This window comes from Rhineura floridana, chromosome 1 (assembly GCF_030035675.1).
Source record: "Rhineura floridana isolate rRhiFlo1 chromosome 1, rRhiFlo1.hap2, whole genome shotgun sequence".
Lineage (NCBI taxonomy): Eukaryota > Metazoa > Chordata > Lepidosauria > Squamata > Rhineuridae > Rhineura > Rhineura floridana.
In genome coordinates, this window is record NC_084480.1 from 11,397,517 (window position 1) to 11,416,567 (window position 19,051).

Consider the following 19,051-nt stretch of genomic DNA (forward strand, 5'->3'; position numbering starts at 1 on the left):
CCTCCTGATTTACTTGTGCGGTTGTTTCTGTTTAAGATATCTTACATTACTTCAGCGTATCCTAAAGGTTTAATTCCTTCTGCCCACAACTTTGGCACGCCTCAACCTGAGGAAAGATAGGGATTAGAGGTGGTGAAACTGCCTCTTTGAAGCTCACCAGGTAGATAATTCTTCTTTTGGTGGGTGAATTCAGGTTTCATCACTAGTTCAAGTGTACGTTCTACAGCCAGGTGAGCAAGAGAGGAGTTATTGGACACATCTTACATAAAGAAAAACATTTATTCTTTAACAAGAATTGTTGCAATATTGTTTACAACTGATAGTAATTTAAGATGCATCATCTGGATTTAAATTACCTTAAGGACCACCGGATTCCTTACGCTTTACCTCAGTCACTGAGATCTTCTGATGTTACACTTTTGATGGTCTTCCATGACCCAGATGTTCAGTCAGCCTTTACCAGGGACTGAGACTTTAGTGTGTCAGGCCCTGCCCTGTGGAACTCTTGCCAATAGAAGTTTGGCAGAAGCCATCCCTGCTTTCTTACAGATGTCTTTTAAAAACCATATTGTTCAGATTCATCTGTGGAATGTGAAAGCTTCTACCAATCAGTTTTTATTGATTTTTTTATCTGATCTGCTTTGATATTGATATGGAACATGTTGATATCTTCACTGTTGTTACTGTAGTATTGCGTTTTTGTGTCATATTTTCTATGAAAGTGCAGTTTATAAATATAAATATAAATAATGGTATATAAATAAAACCCATATTTAATAGTTACAGTGGCTCATCCTTCCCTCTGCTCTCATCCTGGCCATTCACCACATTATTTTCTGCTTCTAATCCCTTCTCATTTGTTAATTATTTATTGAAGCAATTACACCTTTTGTTAAAAGCAGCTTTCAATAAAAAATTAAAGATACAAATAGCAATATAGGTCACAATAAACAACCAAATTTATTTATTTATTTATTTATTAAGTTTATATTACACCCTTCCTCCCAGTAGGAGCCCAGGGTGGCAAACAAACCACTAAAAACACTCCAAAACATCATAAAAACAAACTTTATATTAAAACAAAACATCTTTAAAAATATCATTTTAAAAAAGCTTTAAAAACATCTTAAAAACAATTCCAACACACAGACTGGGATAAGGTCTCTACTTAAAACGCTTATTGAAAGAGGAAGGTCTTTGATAGGCATTGAAAAGATAACAGAGATGGCGCCTGTCTAATATTTAAGGGGAGGGAATGCCACAGGGTAGGTGCCGCCACACTAAAGTTCCGTTTCCTATATTGTGCAGAATGAACCTCCTAATAAGATGGTAGCTGCAGAAGCCCTCACCTGCAGAGCGCAGTGATCAACTGGGTATATAAGGGGTAAGACAGTCTTTCAGGTATCCTGGTCCCAAGCTGTTTAGGCTTTTGTATCCCAAAACCAGAACCTTGAACTTAGCTCGTTAGCTAATGTACAACCAATACAATTCTTTCAGCAGTGGGGTGACACGTTGGCGATACCCTGCCCCAGTGAGCAGTCTCGCTGCTGCATTTTGCACCACTTGCAAAAGGCAGTTTAAAACCAAAAGAATTAAAGCTGCACAGCCCTGGAGCAAAACCCCCCACAAAACACCTCCCCAAACAGGCAAAATATTTATTTATTACATTTACATCCCAGCTGTCTTCCAAAAAGCTCAGGGTGGCATACAAGCATGGTTCTCCCCCTCCTGATTTTATCCTCACAGCAACCCTGTGAGGTACATCAGACTGAGAAACAGTGACTGGCCCAAGCTCACCTAGAGAGCTTCATGGGCGAGTGGGGATTTGAACCCTGGTCCTAGTCTGACACTCTAACCACTACAGCATGCTGGCTGTCACAGTGTGAGATTCACAGAATGATTCACAGAAGCACAGCAGAATCCACTGAATTATCAGCTTCCCTGAAAGGCTTGTTGGCGCAGTCAGGTTTTGATTGGGGTGACAAAAGTAAAGATGAAGCCAGGTGCCAAAATTGAAAAGCCCCTGCTCTGAGTCATCTGCCAAACTTCCAAGATCAGGGAACTGGGCTGCTAGAACAAGTTTGGTCACACTATTTGGCATAGGAACATATGTATCTGCCTTATACCAAGTCAGACTGTGGGTAGCAGTTCTCCAGGTTTTCAGACAGGAGCATTTCCCAGCGCTAGCTTAGCTGGAGATGCCAGAGATCTGAAGATAAGGACTTTCTGCATGCAAAGCAGTTGTTTTTCCATTGAGCTGTGATCTTTCCCCAGCTTTTGATATTTGAGGTGATAAATCCAGCTCAAAATTGCTTTCTGTGCAATATTTACACAGAACAAAATAAGTGGTAATGGACATGAGGCTTTTACCTTGTCTGACTAAGGCATTCTCGGAGGAGACCCATTGAAATGCTGCCTAACTTAAATACATTGATTTCAGCAGGTCTGCTGTGCATATGTGGCTGCTGGATCCTTTTGATAGCAGCTCATCAGGTATAGAGGTGGCATGGCTTGAAATTTGATGGCTGAGAATGCCCTGTGCAAGACGTTGTAGGTTAGAGCATGGGGGGGGGAATCTGCAAAGCACAAATCTTTTAATATAAAGTAGGGTGGGGAGAGGATGTTTCAATCCATGCAAAATCTGGCTGAATCTGCCTGTCTTTGCTTTAGAATTTGGTCTGGGCTCATAATTCATGATGCCTGCATGCTGTGTGGAAGGCCATGTACTGGTTATGATGCAAGCGCTGACCTCATCCGAGGTGAGGCCTTGTGCAGGGCTCAAGCTGAATATTCGGCGAAGCTGATAAATCATAATCCCACTGGGATACCCTCACAAATGTCTTGAAGAATTGCCACCTTCCCCAAGATGTTTGGGGCAGGGAAAATCCTCTCCCCTTAATTCAAGACTAATTCCAAGGCCTCCCCAGAAAGCTTTTCTGGCTCAGCCCCAGTTATGTGCAACTAAGTTTACCGTCATAAGTAACCTTTTGGTAAGTCTCTGTTCACCTGAAGAACTAGTTCATGTTTTGCAGAATCAAGAGATAAAGCTTTTCTTGGACTGTGCCACTTTGGGTTGTAGGTGCACATCTGAATGCTCTCCCTGCACATGGAGAACATAGCATGTAAGGTTCTATCGTAGCCTTTGCCTTGAATTTTAAGTTTTCTGTATGAAGGCTTTTAAAATTATTTAATGGAGGTGTATTCCATCCTTTGAGCCTCCCCCCCCCCAGACGTGGTACAGCCCGGGTAGTGAAGACTGGGCTCGAGTTAACGTCTCTTTTACCGAAACTGAAGTGTGGCTGGGCACTATGGAAGGTCTTCCGCTTGGGCTCTGTTCTCATTGGGGTTTCAGAGCTGTGTAACTTAGGGCTGCAGGTGGTAGTGGGATCACTTGATCAAATACGCCTTTGCGTAGTATTAATGCCCTGCACACAGAAAACTAACATGACAGGCAGGTTTCCCCTGACATGCTAGCATTCTATGTGCCGGGAATTAATTTTGTACGGACTTTAGACTTGTGAGCTCTCACCTGCTGTTGAAACTCAGCCCAGATCCCAGAGCCTGGACTTTAAGTAAGCTTGTGGGTGGAGACGCTTCACAGAGTGTCCATTGTGCTTTGAGCTGCAGGAACGGCTTGGAACTTTGCCTGCCTTGTGTTTATGCTTCGGCTCTCCTGAGTCTGTGTACGCCTTGTACCTCAGCAGAGAGATTAACAATGCAAAATGCCAGCTAGGTTTGCTTGCTTTGCTTTACTGGAAGACATCTGAGAAGTGACTCTTACTGCCTTTATGGGCACAGATGGAGGGAACATTGGAATCTGCCTTACACTGAATCAAACCGTTGGTCCATCTAGCTCAGTATTGTTTGCACTGACCGGCAGCAGCTCTCCAGGATTTCAGGCAGGGTTCTGTCCCAGCTCTACTACCTGGAGATGTATTATTATTTATTTCTTAAATTTATATCCCACTCTTCCTCCCAGAAGGATTGAACCGGGGACCATCTGGGTGCAAAGCAGAAGCGCTACCGCTGAGCTATGACCCCTCCCCAAGGGTTAGAGCACCCAAGAGAGGTGTCTTTTTCATTGGGGTGTGTGTCTGTAGGAGTTCAGCAGGTAAAGCCTTTCCTGGCATGGGGGCCTAGTGTTGGCCCCTTGATGTTTCAGCTGAACCTAAAGTGGTGTAGACTGATTAGTCACTTGGAGAGGAACCCACTGGGAGCCCAATTTAAGGAGTGTGGTGTAAGCATTGCTTCCCCACTTCCCGAAAGCACCTGTGAGAAGTCCCAAGGGCTTATTTTCCTTTTAGATGAGGGCACTGGAGACTTCATGGCATCCCAGTAATATCTCTTTTTCTTTACAAATATACAAGCAGACCATAGTGGAAGCAAATAAACATCTATAGCGAACTACACAGCCACAAATTCAGCTTCAGGTTTTGTAAAGCAAAATAATGGAATGTCCTCCCCCCCCCCAGCGGCTTCAGCTCAGACGAGCTAAAAATTGGTAGCTCCCTTTATCTCTATGCACGATTGATTGATGGCAAATACTTACACCCATTTTATAGCCCTGCAAGACTCTCAAAGCGGCTCACATATCAGAATATAAATTGCATTCAAGTCTGATGTCAGGGACAGAAATAACGTAGGTGCCTCTATGGGGCCAAGATTATTCAGATGGCATTTCCTGCCCTCATTCTTGGTCTCTCCTGGTGTTGCCCTTCAACCTACTAGGCAGCAGAGCCCCTAAAGTCTGGAAGTTCACATTCAAACTAGCACTCTTTCTCTAACATGCCTGTGAATACCAGTCACTGGCGAACAAGAGCAGGAAAGTGCTGTTGCACTCATGCGCCGCATGTAGGCTTCCCACAGGAAACTAGTTGGCTACTGAGGGTACGGGATGCTTGACTAGGGCTCCTTTCACACTGCACTTTATTCCGTTAATCTGACAATTTCTTACCTGGTAATTTGTGCATTATATTTGACCTTTCACATGACGTACAAGCTAGCTCAGGAATTCTAGTGGAATGTAGTGCAAGTTTAGCACAAATTTCCATGATAAATGATACCAGAAAAAATCTGTTAGCAAGGCTGGGAGCCTGGAAAATCGTGAGAGTTTTTCGCTAGCTGCAGCTGCTCACGTGACAGGCATCCCAGCATGCAGTCTGTTCCCGCCCTTTAGTCGCGCGGGGTTTTTTTTGCCTGATGAAAATCGGTGTAGATAGGAGCAGCATTTCCCACCCCCTGTGTACAACTAAAATAATTTAAAAAATCAGATCCTAAAGGGAGAGGGCTTGCATGGTGACGGGATGAGATCTTTGACCTCCTACACAGTGGGGAACAGTGTGCATGTGTGTAATGGTTGAGGAACGAAAATAAGCCGTGTGAAAGACAGTTGTGCAAAATGCCGGTGTGTTAGCTGAAAAACCTGCTGTTCCTTAACGCAAAAGGTACTGCAGCGTGAGAGGGATTTTAGACATTGGGACAGAAGCGCTTCCTTTTTAATCAGTTAAACTAATGCAATCAGCCCCATGTGTGAAAGCAGCCTAGATGGGCCTTTGGTCTGATCCTGCAGGATTCTTCCCACGTTCACAGGCCTATATGGTCCAACATTTTGCTCCGATGGTAGCTAATCAGCTACTGATCTACAAGCCATTGCGCTCATGATTTGTTTGGGGGCTTCCCATAGGCATCTGGTTGGCCGTTATGGGAAATAGGTTCCTTTGCTCTGATCCAGCGCGGCTTTTCTTAGGTTCTTATGAAGTTGCCTTCCAAGGTAGGTTGATGGAGGAGAGAACGTTCCAGCTAGCAAGAAATATTAATATTCTTTTGTTAGGTCTCTGACTGCTCGTTAAGTTGCTTTGTGGTAGGCTCGTTCACAGTAATCAAGATATCCAAACTTAGAAAGCTAAAATGGATAAATATTTAAAAAGAAGCATGGAGGTGCAATGGTGGAGCAGAGCTTCACCTGTTGAACTTTTGCCTGCAAGATGCATAGGGAGGGCTTCCTTGGGTGGCCTTGTGCCCTAATTCGAACAGCCCTCCATTTGAAGGGTTAGTCTGCCAGCAGGCCTTCTCCGTGACGGCTGCTATGCAATGGTAGAGGCTCCCTTTGGTGTTTTGTCAGGCACCAATGGTTGTGTGCTTTCACTGTCAGTTAAAGGCTTACTTTTTTGTCCAGGCACGCCCCAGTCCTCAACAGCCGTTTTTCAGTACTTTCAGTTTGTGGTTGGTGGTAATTATTTATTGCATATTTTATTGTAATGTGTTCTTGTGGCATTACTGCAGAAAGTGTGTGTCTTGAAATGCAGCTGTGTCTAAAAGAAAATCTGGAGTTGACTTTAAAATTCTGAATTTGAATTTTAGAATTCAGACTTCAGGATGAGGCGGGGTTGGACTTAGCACCGGGAGACCCAGGTTCCGTTCCCCATTTGGCTGCGAAGCTCGCTGGGTGATCTTAGACCTAGTCACTAGCTCTCAGCTTAACCTACTTTACAGGGATGTTGTGATGATAGAAGGGGTGGGGTGGGGAGTGCTATGTATGCAGCCTGAGCTCCTCAGAGGAAAGGAGGGGTATAAATAATAATAATAAAAATAAACATCAGTTGGTGTAAACTTTTAGTTCTCGTATCAATAGCCACCATAGTTCTGACGCCCCTGTTTTTTTCCCTTCTGCTTTCTCACCAGTTGCAGATCTGAACGCTTCTGAGCTTCTCACAGTGGTCGGACTATTAGGACTCTAAGAGACCTTAACTGAGAGCTACCATTCACTTCCTAGGGGTCCTCCCTTTTCCTCAACCACCCCCTTTCCTCCGTATAAAACTTCTATGGACCGGGGGCTTGCTATGGAACCGAGGGAGAATTTGGGCACTTCCCGGCAAAGGGGAAGCGAGACGGATTTCCTGGGCTCTGCCGTTGCTTCTGCAAAGGCCCTACCTGCTCCCGGTGGTGCTGGGACGGAGGCCATGCTGCCTACATCCGGCTCTGCAAAAGGCGTCCCGGTGAGCAGTGATCGTCTGGAGCCCGAGGAGGAAGATGAGCTGTGTTCCGGGAGAGATGTGGATTCCACTTCCAATGCGGACAGTGAGAAATGGGTGCCTGGAGATGGCTTGGAGGAGCAGGAGTTTTCCATCAAGGAGGCGAACTTCACAGAGGGGAGTCTTAAACTGAAAATCCAGACTACAAAGAGAGCCAAGAAGCCCCCCAAGAACCTGGAGAACTATATATGCCCACCTGAGATCAAAATCACCATTAAACAGTCAGGGGAGCAAAAGCTTTCAAGAGCCGGGAAAAATAGCAAATTAGCTAAAGAGGAGGACAGGTCACACTCCAAAAAGAAGGTAAGAGAAGACCATTTCTTCTCCTCCTCCTCTCCCTGCTTCCCCATTTTTGCATCGGTTGTACTTAATGCAGTAAATGCCGTACTGAATGCAACATTTTGCCCTCCTCTGTGTCTCGCTAGTTTCTTTGTCACCCAGAGTCAGCTTTGTTTGGTTCAGGAGCGAGCGAGACAATCTGTGCACCAAAAAGGGTTTTGAAATCTAAATATGTGACAACAGGTGGACAGGATAAACAGATGGAGGTGGAAAAGGGGGTGTGGGTGGGTGTGGGTGTAACAAGACAACAGGGAGAATACTATTAGCATAAGAAGCTCTGTGGTGCCTGCACGCCAGCTGCTTTGCCATTGTAGGGGGCTCAGCTGAAGGGTGTTTTAAAGAGCCATTTGAAGGGCAATAGAATGGCCCTGTGAGTGTTGCGCGCACAAAGGCCCTGCCTTTGAAACCGGAAGAGCTCGTGCAGTTTAAAGGCTCCAGCTTACAACGGCAGGCTCTGTTGGTGTGCCTCCCTTAATGGCTTCTTTGCATGAGAGCGAGTTCTAACAGGCTGAGTTGACAAGGAAGGGACAGGTAGGAAGATGGATTTCCAAACCGAAGGATCACATGGTTGCTTAATTAGCAAGGCCTGCATTATGTGGATTATGTGATGTTTTCTTTGAAGGCCTGGCCACCCTGGGTGTGTGTGTGTGTGTGCTGTGTGCAAGGTGAAATTTCCAAGTAAATTTATTTATTTATTTATTTAATTTCATTTTTAAACCGCCCATAGCGAATAGCTCTCTGGGCGGTGTACAAAAGATTAAAAGTACAGAAATACAAAATATCACAATAAATAAACTGAAACAAAGAGATTTAAAATTGTAACATTAAACGCTTTAAAATGCCTGGGAGCATAGCCAGGTCTTAACCTGGCGCCGAAAAGATAGAAGCGTCGGCGCCAGGCGTATTTCTTCGGGGAGGCTATTCCACAATTCGGGGGCCACTACAGAAAAGGCCCTAGATCGAGTAACTGTCCTCCGGGCTTCCCGATGGGTTGGTACCCGGAGGAGGGCCTTAGACGCTGAGCGAAGTGACCGGGTCGGTTCATAGCGGGAGAGGCGTTCCACAAGATACTGCAGTCCCACGCCGTGTAAGGCTTTATAGGTCAAAACCAGCACCTTGAATCTGGCTCGGAAGCAAATAGGTAGCCAGTGCAAACGGGCCAGAACAGGTGTTATATGCGCTGACCGGCTGGTCCTCGTCAGCAGTCTGGCTGCTGCGTTTTGCACTAGCTGAAGCTTCCGAACTGTCTTCAAGGGCAGCCCTACGTAGAGCGCATTACAGTAATCCAACCTAGAAGTTACCAGAGCATGAACAACTGAGGCGAGGTCATCCCTGTCCAGATGGGCTACCAACCGAAGGTGGTAGAATGCATTCCTTGCCACCGTGGCCACTTGCGCCTCCAGAGACAAGGAAGGATCAAAAAGAACCCCAAGACTACGAACCTGTTCCTTCAAGGGGAGTGTAACCCCATCTAGAATCGGTTAAGCATCCACCATCTGGGCAGGGAAGGCATTCACCAACAGTGTCTCAGTCTTGTCTGGATTGAGTCTCAGTTTATTAGCTCTCATCCAGTCCATTATCGCGGTCAGGCAGTGATTCAGCACATCCACAGACTCACCTGTAGAAGATGAAAAGGAGAAATAGAGCTGCGTGTCATCAGCGTACTGGTGGCAACGCACTCCAAAACTCCTGATGACGGCACCCAGAGGCTGCATGTAGATGTTAAAAAGCATGGGGGACAAAACCGACCCCTGAGGCACTCCACAATGGAGAGTCCAAGGAGTTGAGCAATGTTCCCCAAGTACTACCTTCTGGTGACGATCCGCCAAGTAGGAGCGGAACCACTGCCAAGCAGTGCCTCCAACTCCCAACTCCGCGAGTCTCCCCAGAAGGATACCATGGTCGATGGTATCAAACGCCGCTGAGAGATCAAGGAGAATCAACAGAGTCACACTCCCTCTGTCCCTCTCCCAACAAAGGTCATCATACAGGGCGACCAAGGCTGTTTCAGTGCCAAAACCAGGCCTAAAACCGGATTGAAACGGATCCAGATAATTGGTCTCATCCAAGAGCACCTGGAGCTGACCGGCAACCACCCGCTCCAGAACCTTGCCCAAAAAGGGGACATTCGCCACCGGTCTATAGTTGTTCAGGTCATCTGGGTCTAAGGAAGGTTTCTTTAAGAGAGGTCTTACTACTGCCTCCTTGAGGCTACTAGGGACTACTCCCTCACTCAAGGAGGCATTTATCACTTCCTTGGCCCAGCCGGTGGTAGTAGTCCTGCTAGCCTTCACTAGCCAAGATGGACAAGGATCTAGAGCAGACGTGGTCGCCCGCACCAATCCAAGTACCTTGTCCACTTCCTCAAGCTGCACCAACTGAAACTCATCCAATAATGAAAGACAAGACCGTGTTCTGGACCCTTCAATGGATTCGTCTGTCATAACATCGGAGTCTAGGTCCCTACGGATGCATGCGATTTTATTTTGGAAGTGCCCTGCGATGTCGTTACAGCGAGCTTCAGATGTTTCAATAGTATCTCGAGGACCAGAATGTAAGAGTCCTCGTACAACCCTAAAAAGCTCTGCAGGGCGGCAGAGAGATGTCCTGATAGAGGCAGCGAAGTGAAACTTCTTCGCTGCCCTTACCGCTTTTATATACGACTTAGTAGAGGCACTTACCAAAGCATAACTGCATCCGTCTGGAGTTCGTCTCCATCTGCACTCCAGCCTCCTTCTCTCTTGCTTCATCACTCTCAGCTCCGGGGTATACCACGGAGCTGTATGAGCTCTGCATCGAAGAGGGCGCGCGGCAGCAATCGTGTCAATAGCCCGGGCCATCTCCGTATTCCACAGTTCGACCAAGGCCTCGACAGGAGCGCCAGTACTATCAGCTGGAAAAACTCCCAGAGCCGTCTGAAAACCAATAGGATCCATAAGCCTCCGAGAGCGGACCAACTTAATAGGTCCCCCACCCTTGCAGAGGGAAAGAGTCGTCGTAAGTCTAAAACTCAGCAGGCGGTGATCTGTCCATGACAATGGAGTAGATGAAAAACACCCCACCTCCAGATCACCATTTCCATGACCAGTGGCGAAGATCAAATCAAGAGTGTGACCCGATACATGCGTTGGGCCAGTAACAAATTGAGACAGCCCCATGGTTGTCATGGAGGCCATGAAGTCCTGAGCCACCCCAGATAAAACAGTCTCGGCATGAATGTTGATGTCCCCCAACACCACAAGTTTGGGGGACCTCAGCAATACCTCCGAGACTATCCAGGACCAAAATGGACTATCCAGGACTAAATGGACCAGGGAAAGCCCTGTGAAGCCTTCAGGGCTTTAAGGTCAGAGCTGGAAGACTTCAAAAAGAGGGACACAAGAGGCTCGTGTTTTTTTCCCTAATGAAAATAAGTTTTCGTTTTTGGCAAGCCACAAGTGGGAATTCTGGTTGGAATAAGTGGGCGGTCACAGCAGCAAGGGGGTGATTCCTTCATTCTTGATGGTCTTATTTTGTAGAACAGGAATGTCCAGCAATAAAGTACATTTCTCAGCAGTCTTCCAGTACCTCAGGTTACCCTAAGAAGGCGTTTTGCTCTTAATATGTCTATCTGTGTGCTGAAATTTGGAGGGATTCTAATATAGCGTTACAGATGGGCCCAGGGTGAGTTGTGTGGATGAGGATTGCCACTCAAGCGGGCACCACTCAAAATGGGACGGTGGTGTGGAGTTTTGCTGTGCACCTGTTTTTTGGAGGGCTGTCCCCCTGGCCACCTGGATTAGCTCTAGAACAACAAAACAGAGCACGAATGTTCTACTTTTCAAATCAACTTTGGTTTGCTAGCGAACACCACAGGGGTCCTCGGCTGCTTTTATTAGGAAGGGTTTCAGGTACAACCTAAAGAGTGAAAAGCCCATGCTAAACGCTACGGGGGCCATAGAAGGAGGGGGCAGATTAAATTAAGAGCACGTAGATGACAGAATCTGGGACAGTTTTTAGATCCCATCTCCTGTTCGCCCTCTCCCCCCCACCTGGCTGTTTTTACAGTTGGTTAATGGGCAGAAATCCACCAGGTGCAGCTTTTCCAGGCACACAGATGGGGACAATTGCACCTGTTGAAATTCAGATGGTCATGCAGCTTTTGAAGGACACAAGAAGGAATGCCACCGGGGAAAAACAAGCAAACTCCTAGAGGCACCTCGAGGCCACGTCTGGAAAGGGGACTAGAAAAATCCCTGGCCCTAGCTTGGATGCCTTGAAGTTTAATCACGATGCCTGGAATTTTGACAGTATCCTTGTATGTGGACCTGGTGGGTCAAAAAGTGTGCTACCTCTTAAAAGTTTGATGCTATTCCTTAGAAATTTGCAGTCTAGAAACACAAAATTACTTCTGTCGTGGCTATGCATAATGTGTGGGTAGGATTGTATTGCTGTCTGAGAGGCTTCCATAGAAGAATAATTGTGTGATGCTGCACACAGATGTCTTGTGATCGTACTGGGGCAATATGTCTAGACATACACAACTACAGAGAGAGAGAGAGAGAGAGAGAGAGAGAGAGGGTTTTTTGGTAATTTTTGACAGAAGAAACCCACTTGCTTTACCCCATGATGGATTTTTCCTCCTTGTAAGGAAGTTCAAGGTTACAAAGGGTTTTAAGTGCCTCTTCACACTTTGCCTCACTGTTTGGAAGCAATGACTAGCCTGTTCTCAATGCCAGTCCCCTTTAGTGAGAATCTTATTTAATTGGGGGGGGGGGGAAGCTCATCACAAAATTTGGGTTTGGGAACGTTCCTTCCTTGTCTCTGTGAGTCTCTGCTAAATCTGAACCGGTATGCTTTCACGTGGGTGAGATGTAGTGCAGGGATTCCCAAACAGTGGCCTTCCTTTTCAGGATGAAGGTGCATCTGTGGTATTGCTGCAGTCAAAGGCAGAACAGACATGATTTTTTTGGGGGGGGAGGGGGGAGGTGGAAACTTGTACAGTGTCTCCCCTTGCAGGTGATATTGCTGATTTGATTCTAAAATTGTTAAGGTGTTCCTCATAGGATGGAATGATCTCCACTTGCTGGATTTCTACCTGTTAAAGGCGTAGCTGTTAAAGGCACAGGAGTGTTGCCTGCAAGGAAAAACAAAATTAGCAGCTAAGGTCTGGATACAGCAAGAGCGGAGAGTCAAGAAATGCAAGCAGCAAGTTATCAAGGATAGGTAATGCAATCCTGTGTGTTCCTACCCTGAAGTTAAGTCCTACTGTGGAACTTACTCCTAGGTAGGTGAGCATAGGATTTCAGCTCGAGCGTTCCCGAGTCATGAAGTATTTGTATGGCTCCTAGCGAATCCGAAGGTTAGTCTGGGAGCCGCTCAGGATTTGAGAGTACTTGGAGACTGGTGTTATGAAAGATGCCAAGTTTCTTCTGCTTTTCAAGTCTCCCTAAGATTTGCCACGGGACCCGAAGTAGTCAGGAGACATCCTTTTGGTTACCAGCCACTTTCATGCTGTTGGGCTGCAAGACACAAAGCAAACACATTAAGTAACTGCTTTCCTCTGTTGCTTTGCCACGTGAGAGTCGTTTGCTCTAATTGCCCCGAGGGTGTTGTGTGATCATTACAAACGGGGAGGAGAAGGCAATCTCCGCTTCTCCCAAGGTGTGGCTCTTCATTATAAAAATATTTTGAGAATCTCTGGTGTTGTGGTTCTGAGGTGAATTTATTTTTAGGAGCAATCCAGGGATGGTTGTTCTTTGCTCTGATGGCCCGCTCTTCAGAGAGAGAAGTTGCTCTGCATGTTATGCTGATGGCTACAGGGAACACCAGTGCACATGGATGATGTTTGTGCATGTACCTAGAAACTCTGGCTCCGACATATGGATGTTTAAAGATGGATGTTCTCATGACATTGGTCAGGGCCTCCTGTGGAGATTGCAACATGTGGGTCTGTTTTCTTACTGTCAGAGCTGTAAATGTTTGTGTGTGAATTGGAGTACCATCACTCTTCCTGCAGTCATCCTTAAGGGCAGCATCCAAGCACGTCATATGGAATGTCCCTTGCTATTGAAGAAAGATGAGTTCTGGATCAGTTCATGCTCACTTTAGCAATTGGTTAATTTCTGCTTCTGCCCATATGAACCTATCTGAATCCTACATTTGACATTAAAGACCCATCTCTGTGCGCTTAGTTTGAGAGAGTTGTGAAGGGAGGCAACAAGGGACTGGGACTCTTCAGTGGTGGCCTCCCAATTATGGAACACTCTTTCCCCAGGGAAACTGACCTGCCACCAACATTGTCAGCCTCTAGGTGCCAGCCCAAATCATACCTCTTTATCCAGGCTTTTAGATCTTAATGTTAATGTTAATGTAATATTAATTTAAGACATGGTATTCAATTCTGAGTTTCTTTCCTGGACATTTTTTTTCTTAATAATGTTATTTGTTATTTAGTTTAATTTTTGTAAATTATATTGCTTTCATTGATATATTTTTATACTTGTGTTTATTTTTCTTTGTAAGCTGCCTTGAGGGCCTTTGGTCGAAAGGCGGGCTATAAATAAATAAATAAATAAATAATGTGGTATGATTCTGGCCTGTTTGAGTTTTCATCTTTTAGTGGAGTTGGATTTGTCCTCATTACTGTTTTTCATGGATGGACGCTTCTGCTACCCTTGTTATATTCTGCGGTTTGGATTTTAAACGTTTGCTAAGTTGTTCTGTATTTTAATATTTTGTAAGTTGTTTACCAGAACTATCACTAGAAGCTAAAATGATGAAACTGAGGTTATCATACTTTGGACACATAGTGAGAAGACATGATTCATTAGAAAAGATAATAATGCTGGGAAAAACAGAAGGGAGTAGAAAAAGAGGAAGGCCAAACAAGAGATGGATTGATTCCATAAAGGAAGCCACAGACCTGAACTTACAAGATCTGAACAGGGTGGTTCATGACAGATGCTCTTGGAGGTCACTGATTCATAGGGTCGCCATAAGTCATAGTCGACTTGAAGGCACATAACAACAAGTTTTTTGGGGGAGGCCTGGCTAAGCTCAAGTATGGGAAAGGCAGGCTTTAAGGAGGGATTTTGAACAGGAAAAAGAAGTGCTTCCACATAGAAATTTGGGGAGGGATCGCAAAGAAAAATGGACAGAGCTTTTTAAGGAACAGCCGAGGGTAGTAGTAGTTAAAGGACCAAAAGCTGTGGGTTACGGCTGCATGGAAAAATGAGGGCAGAATAGTCAGTGGATCAAGCCTAAGAGAGCTTTACCACAGAAGGGGAGAGTGCTCTTGCAGTCATGTCCTGCTTGTGGGTTTCCCATGTGCAACTGGGTGGCCACTGTGAGAACAGGATACAGGACTAGGTGGGCCACTGGCCTGACCCAGCAGGCTGTCCTGATGTTCTTAGGCTTTTTATGAGTAAGCTTCTTCAGCAGTTTACTACCATAGCAGTACACAGGAAACTACATTGCTACTGTTTGCAATACAGCCTTGGTGGGATGTTCAGGCTGTGTACACACTTACCCATTTGTAGCAATACGGAAACATTCGCTATCATCCTCGACATGCTGCTTTCAATCTAGATTGATTGTAGAGCTTTCCATCCAGATGGGTGGGTGTGATTACTTGATATGTGTTTGAAAACCTTCCCTTTGTTTAGATTATGCTTTTTAAAACCCTCCCCTTGTGCTCTTGGTATAGGCCCATTGACAAATTCATTGGACAGTTGTGAATACCCCCTATTGCTGGGACCGCCTACGTCTGTTTTCTTATGGTAATGCAGAATCAACCTACTTTTATTTTTGAAATGAAGCCAGTTTGTCAAGAAGCACTTTTCTGGAGCAAAGCAAGATGCAATAGGTCTAGATTGTGTGTGGACTAGTTAGAAAAAGCAAGCACTCAGTCATCCTTGAGTCTAAAATAAAATCTTGTGTGTACGCTACCTAAGACTTCAATCAGATACCAGCTTTCTTGAGAGTAAGCCCAATTGAACTGAATGGGATTTACTTTTGAGTAGACACAGATTGGCTTGCACAGTTAATTGTTGTTCTTTCCCCCATTCTCTTTGTCCCGAGGCAGGGGTGGGGAGTAGCGACTGTCCCATAACTAGAGATGTGAAGGCCTCGAAAATTAGAAGGAATCCCCCCCATTTTTTCCAATTTTTCAGAAAAAAACAGGGCAAATTCAGGGAGAAACCCTGTATTTCCCCCCATTTTTGCATCCCTCCCCTCAGACCTTCACATCTCTAGCCATGACCCCTTCCGTGGATTAAGACCGTGTGGAGGATGTTGCCTTTTGCAAAGGTCATTCTGTTTCTACCTTAGGAAAGCAGAAGCAGCCCTGTTGTAGCCCAAAACTGTCTCTTTCAAGCATCCAAGGGGAAAAGGCAGGAAGTTTTTGGACCCCGTTTTCCCTGATGACATTAGCGCTGTCGATGGGTGCTAAATCCCCATCACCTGCCTGGTTTATCGGAGCTCAGAGTATCAGCTGCAAATACATTCTTCCTGAGGCTCACGCAAGCAATTCCAGTGTTTGAATCTTTTGCACCTGGGTCCCTTGTGGCCTACTCTGGTTTTTATGCTGTGTTTATGTATATGGATATTGTTCACGTACTTTGCTTTGTAAATTAATTTGATATGTTTTTTATTGTGTATTCTATTGTAAACCGCTTTGAGATCTTTCAAATGGTAAGCGGTCTATAAATGGAAATATAAATAAATAAAAAAATAAAAAATTCCCAATAGCTCTTTTAATTATTACCGAGAAGTGCTGCTGATCTAGAGGGAGCAGAACAGCAAGAAGAGGACTTTGAGGCGTAAATCAGTGATAAATTGCAACCATGAGGCTGCTCCTGGGTTACACTATCCAGAGCTTCTCTTTCTTACCTTTGAGATGATTCAGCCTCTGATTATTCCTTTGATCATGCTTTTTTAAAGGTAACATAGATATTTTACTAAAATTATGGTGCTCTTATCCCAGGATGCATCTGTACTGCAGCCACTTATGCTTTGGGTTTGGTGCTTTTGCACGAAACTGGAAATGCAAGAAGTGGGAGTGGCTGGAATCTTTAAAAAAACCTGGTGCCTTTCTTAACATTCACTCTTTAAAATATATATCCGGGATGATTCAAATCCGCTGAAATGTAAGCTTGATTGCACAGCATCTGTGCTGGATTGCACGGAATATTGTCTTTTATTTAGAGTGACTTTGCTAAATAAATTCCCCCAAATCAAAGGGCTTTAATCTCCCCTCTCTAAACCTGATACAGTGTGTTAATTTCAACTGTTTCAAGGTTGTCTGTTCTTTAACCAACCAAGCATGAATGGAAGGGACCAGATTAGTCTTCCAATTTTGAGCTTCCGGATTCTGGCTGTTATCAATAAATGGAAAATTAATTCAGTCTTGGATTTAGTACCCCAACTCTTCCAAGGTAACCTAGAAGTGTGAAAACAGGGTCTGTAAGTACCTTTTTCCCTTTTATTTTCTTTGGAGGGGAGAGCCACGGTCAGAGTGCATTTCCTGCTGTGTACACGACACTGGTCTTTACACTCAGGTCCTGCTTGCGGGCTTCCCACAGACAACTCGTTGGCCATTGTGTGAATAGGATACTGTATTAGATGGTCCACTGGCCTGATCTAGCAGCCAGGCTATTCTTATGTTTATGTTCACGCTACTTCTGCAATTGTTAGTACCTTCCGGGCCAACTAGTTGGGGACAAATAAGGGCATGAAGTTGTGGGTACATGAAAGCTGTGAGGGTTGGGTCTGGATGTGCATGTGTCTGCCAGTAGAACAGCCATGTGTGTGAACCCTCTTTTCACTGTTTACATCTGATGTTCTACGTCTGAACTGTTATAATCAGGAACCTTGGAGTTTCTATTATATTTAAGCAACACTAATGCAGAAGTTGAGGAAGCACTGAACTAGGGTATTGACCTCTTTAGTACTGGCAGTTCGAGGTGATGGAGAAAGTTAGTTACCACATTGGTGGGGAGCCTCTTGATGACTGTTGTGGCCTTGCAGAGCCCTCTTCCAGCTCTCTGCAATGCTTACTGGACTGTTCTGCTCACCCTCCAGCTGTAGCTGACTTAATCTAGCAACTTCAAAAAGGACTAAGGAAGTTGAAGGATGAGTAAGCGCAGTGGGAGGGTGACAGTGCCCAAGGACCCCTGGAAGGAAGCTGTCAGTGAGTGCTTGTAACAGCTCCGAGAGCTTATAGCTATTACAGTCACCCAAAGGCATCTCGCCAAATGGAGGCTGTGTTTAGGGCTCCAGCGTGAACCGGGTGTTTGATTTGGTAGATATTTGTGGGCATGATGTTAAAAGTAGCAGGAAAGCTAGTCAGTACCTGCTATTTGTTGTTAAGTAAGTTGTCAACTTCTCAAATAGTATGTGTTTGCTTCATTAACTTTTCACTTCCTTCTCCGCTCATGTCATAGTTACCGCTTCAAAATTTGGCTGGCTGCGCTTTTTAAAAAACTTGATTAAATCTCCCTTTACATAACCTACTGCTCTAGAGGATGGACATTTAATTGTGTGTTCTTGGCTTTTGTTTTTTTAATTGTAATAGTCAGAAGAGTGACTGACGTTATCGGCTTGTGATACGAAGCTAGATCCGTTTTGGAAGTAGTAAATTGCCTCATGCAGTTTTCAAGGAAGATCTCAACAGGTTCAGATCAGGGAAAGGCACAAATACAATGCAATAGCATTCTCTCGGAACCATGACTTTGGGTGTCACTTGAGGGTCTTAAGCACTGCTCTGTTATTTCTCACTCTGTCAGAATGAGTAGCTGGTGAATCTTTCGTCTCCATACAGTGGTGGTGGGCAGATATTTAAAACAAACAGTGCACAGAAGCAAAGCCCTCTCTGGACAAGCATTGGGAGCACCTCTGTGTTCTCTAAAGGGCTGTAAACCGGTGAAGAGCACACACAGGTCAGCTGTTTCCGGACGTGTAAGTCTGTTGCAGCAGAAACAACATGGAGTCTTGCGGCACTTGAGAGACTTAACAAATTTTATTACGGAATAAGCTCTTGGGGAACTAGAGCCCACTTCATCACTTATATGGAGTGTGATCCTTGGTTGCATTGTTTCTTTTCCAGATGTCCATTCATAGGAGCAAAGGAAGCTGCCATATACAGGATCAGGCCATTGGTCCATCCAGCTCAGCGTTGCCCACACTGACTGGCAGCAGCTGTCCAGGGCACATTCCCAGCCCTACCTGGGGATGCCAAGTATTGAACCTGGGATCCTTTGCACACAGAACAGATGCTCTAGCACTGAGCCACAGACCTTCCCTATTCTCTTACTTAGATTTAGATTGCATTATTTTAATTATGTCCCCCCATCTCTCCCAGCCAGTGTTTTTTTTTCCTTCTTCCCTTGTTCCCCAAGGATTCACAAGCTTCTCAGCCATTCCTTTCCCGAGGGCCCTGTGGGCGTTCTTCTGTTTTGCTACTTCCCTTCCCAATCACTGCTTGCCTTTTTTGCTTTTCCTCAACCCCCCCCAACCCTCCAAGTGAGTTCTTGGAGGCTTCTTTGGTGCCTCCGTCTCCCATCACTTTAGCCCTGTGCCATATTCATTTCCCTTGCAAGCAGCTTGTGTGAAGTATCTAGATAGTTCCATGGTGGCTTCTCGTTGAAAAGGGCAGCTCTTTGTGGGATCCCTTTGAATATATGATCTTCTCCTTCGGGATA

At 45.2% G+C, this 19,051-nt stretch overlaps 1 protein-coding gene across 5 annotated transcripts in view; it reads left to right on the forward strand.

Moving 5' to 3' along the window:
• SETBP1 (SET binding protein 1) overlaps nt 1-19,051 on the forward strand; it is a 351,819-nt gene that overhangs the window by 20,106 nt on the left and 312,662 nt on the right. For all 5 annotated transcript variants that reach the window (XM_061613538.1, XM_061613531.1, XM_061613557.1 and 2 more), the window contains exon 2: nt 6,682-7,334. In XM_061613538.1, the coding sequence (XP_061469522.1) occupies nt 6,822-7,334 (513 nt within the window). In that variant the 5' untranslated portion in view covers nt 6,682-6,821. The remainder of the gene's footprint in view (nt 1-6,681; nt 7,335-19,051) is intronic.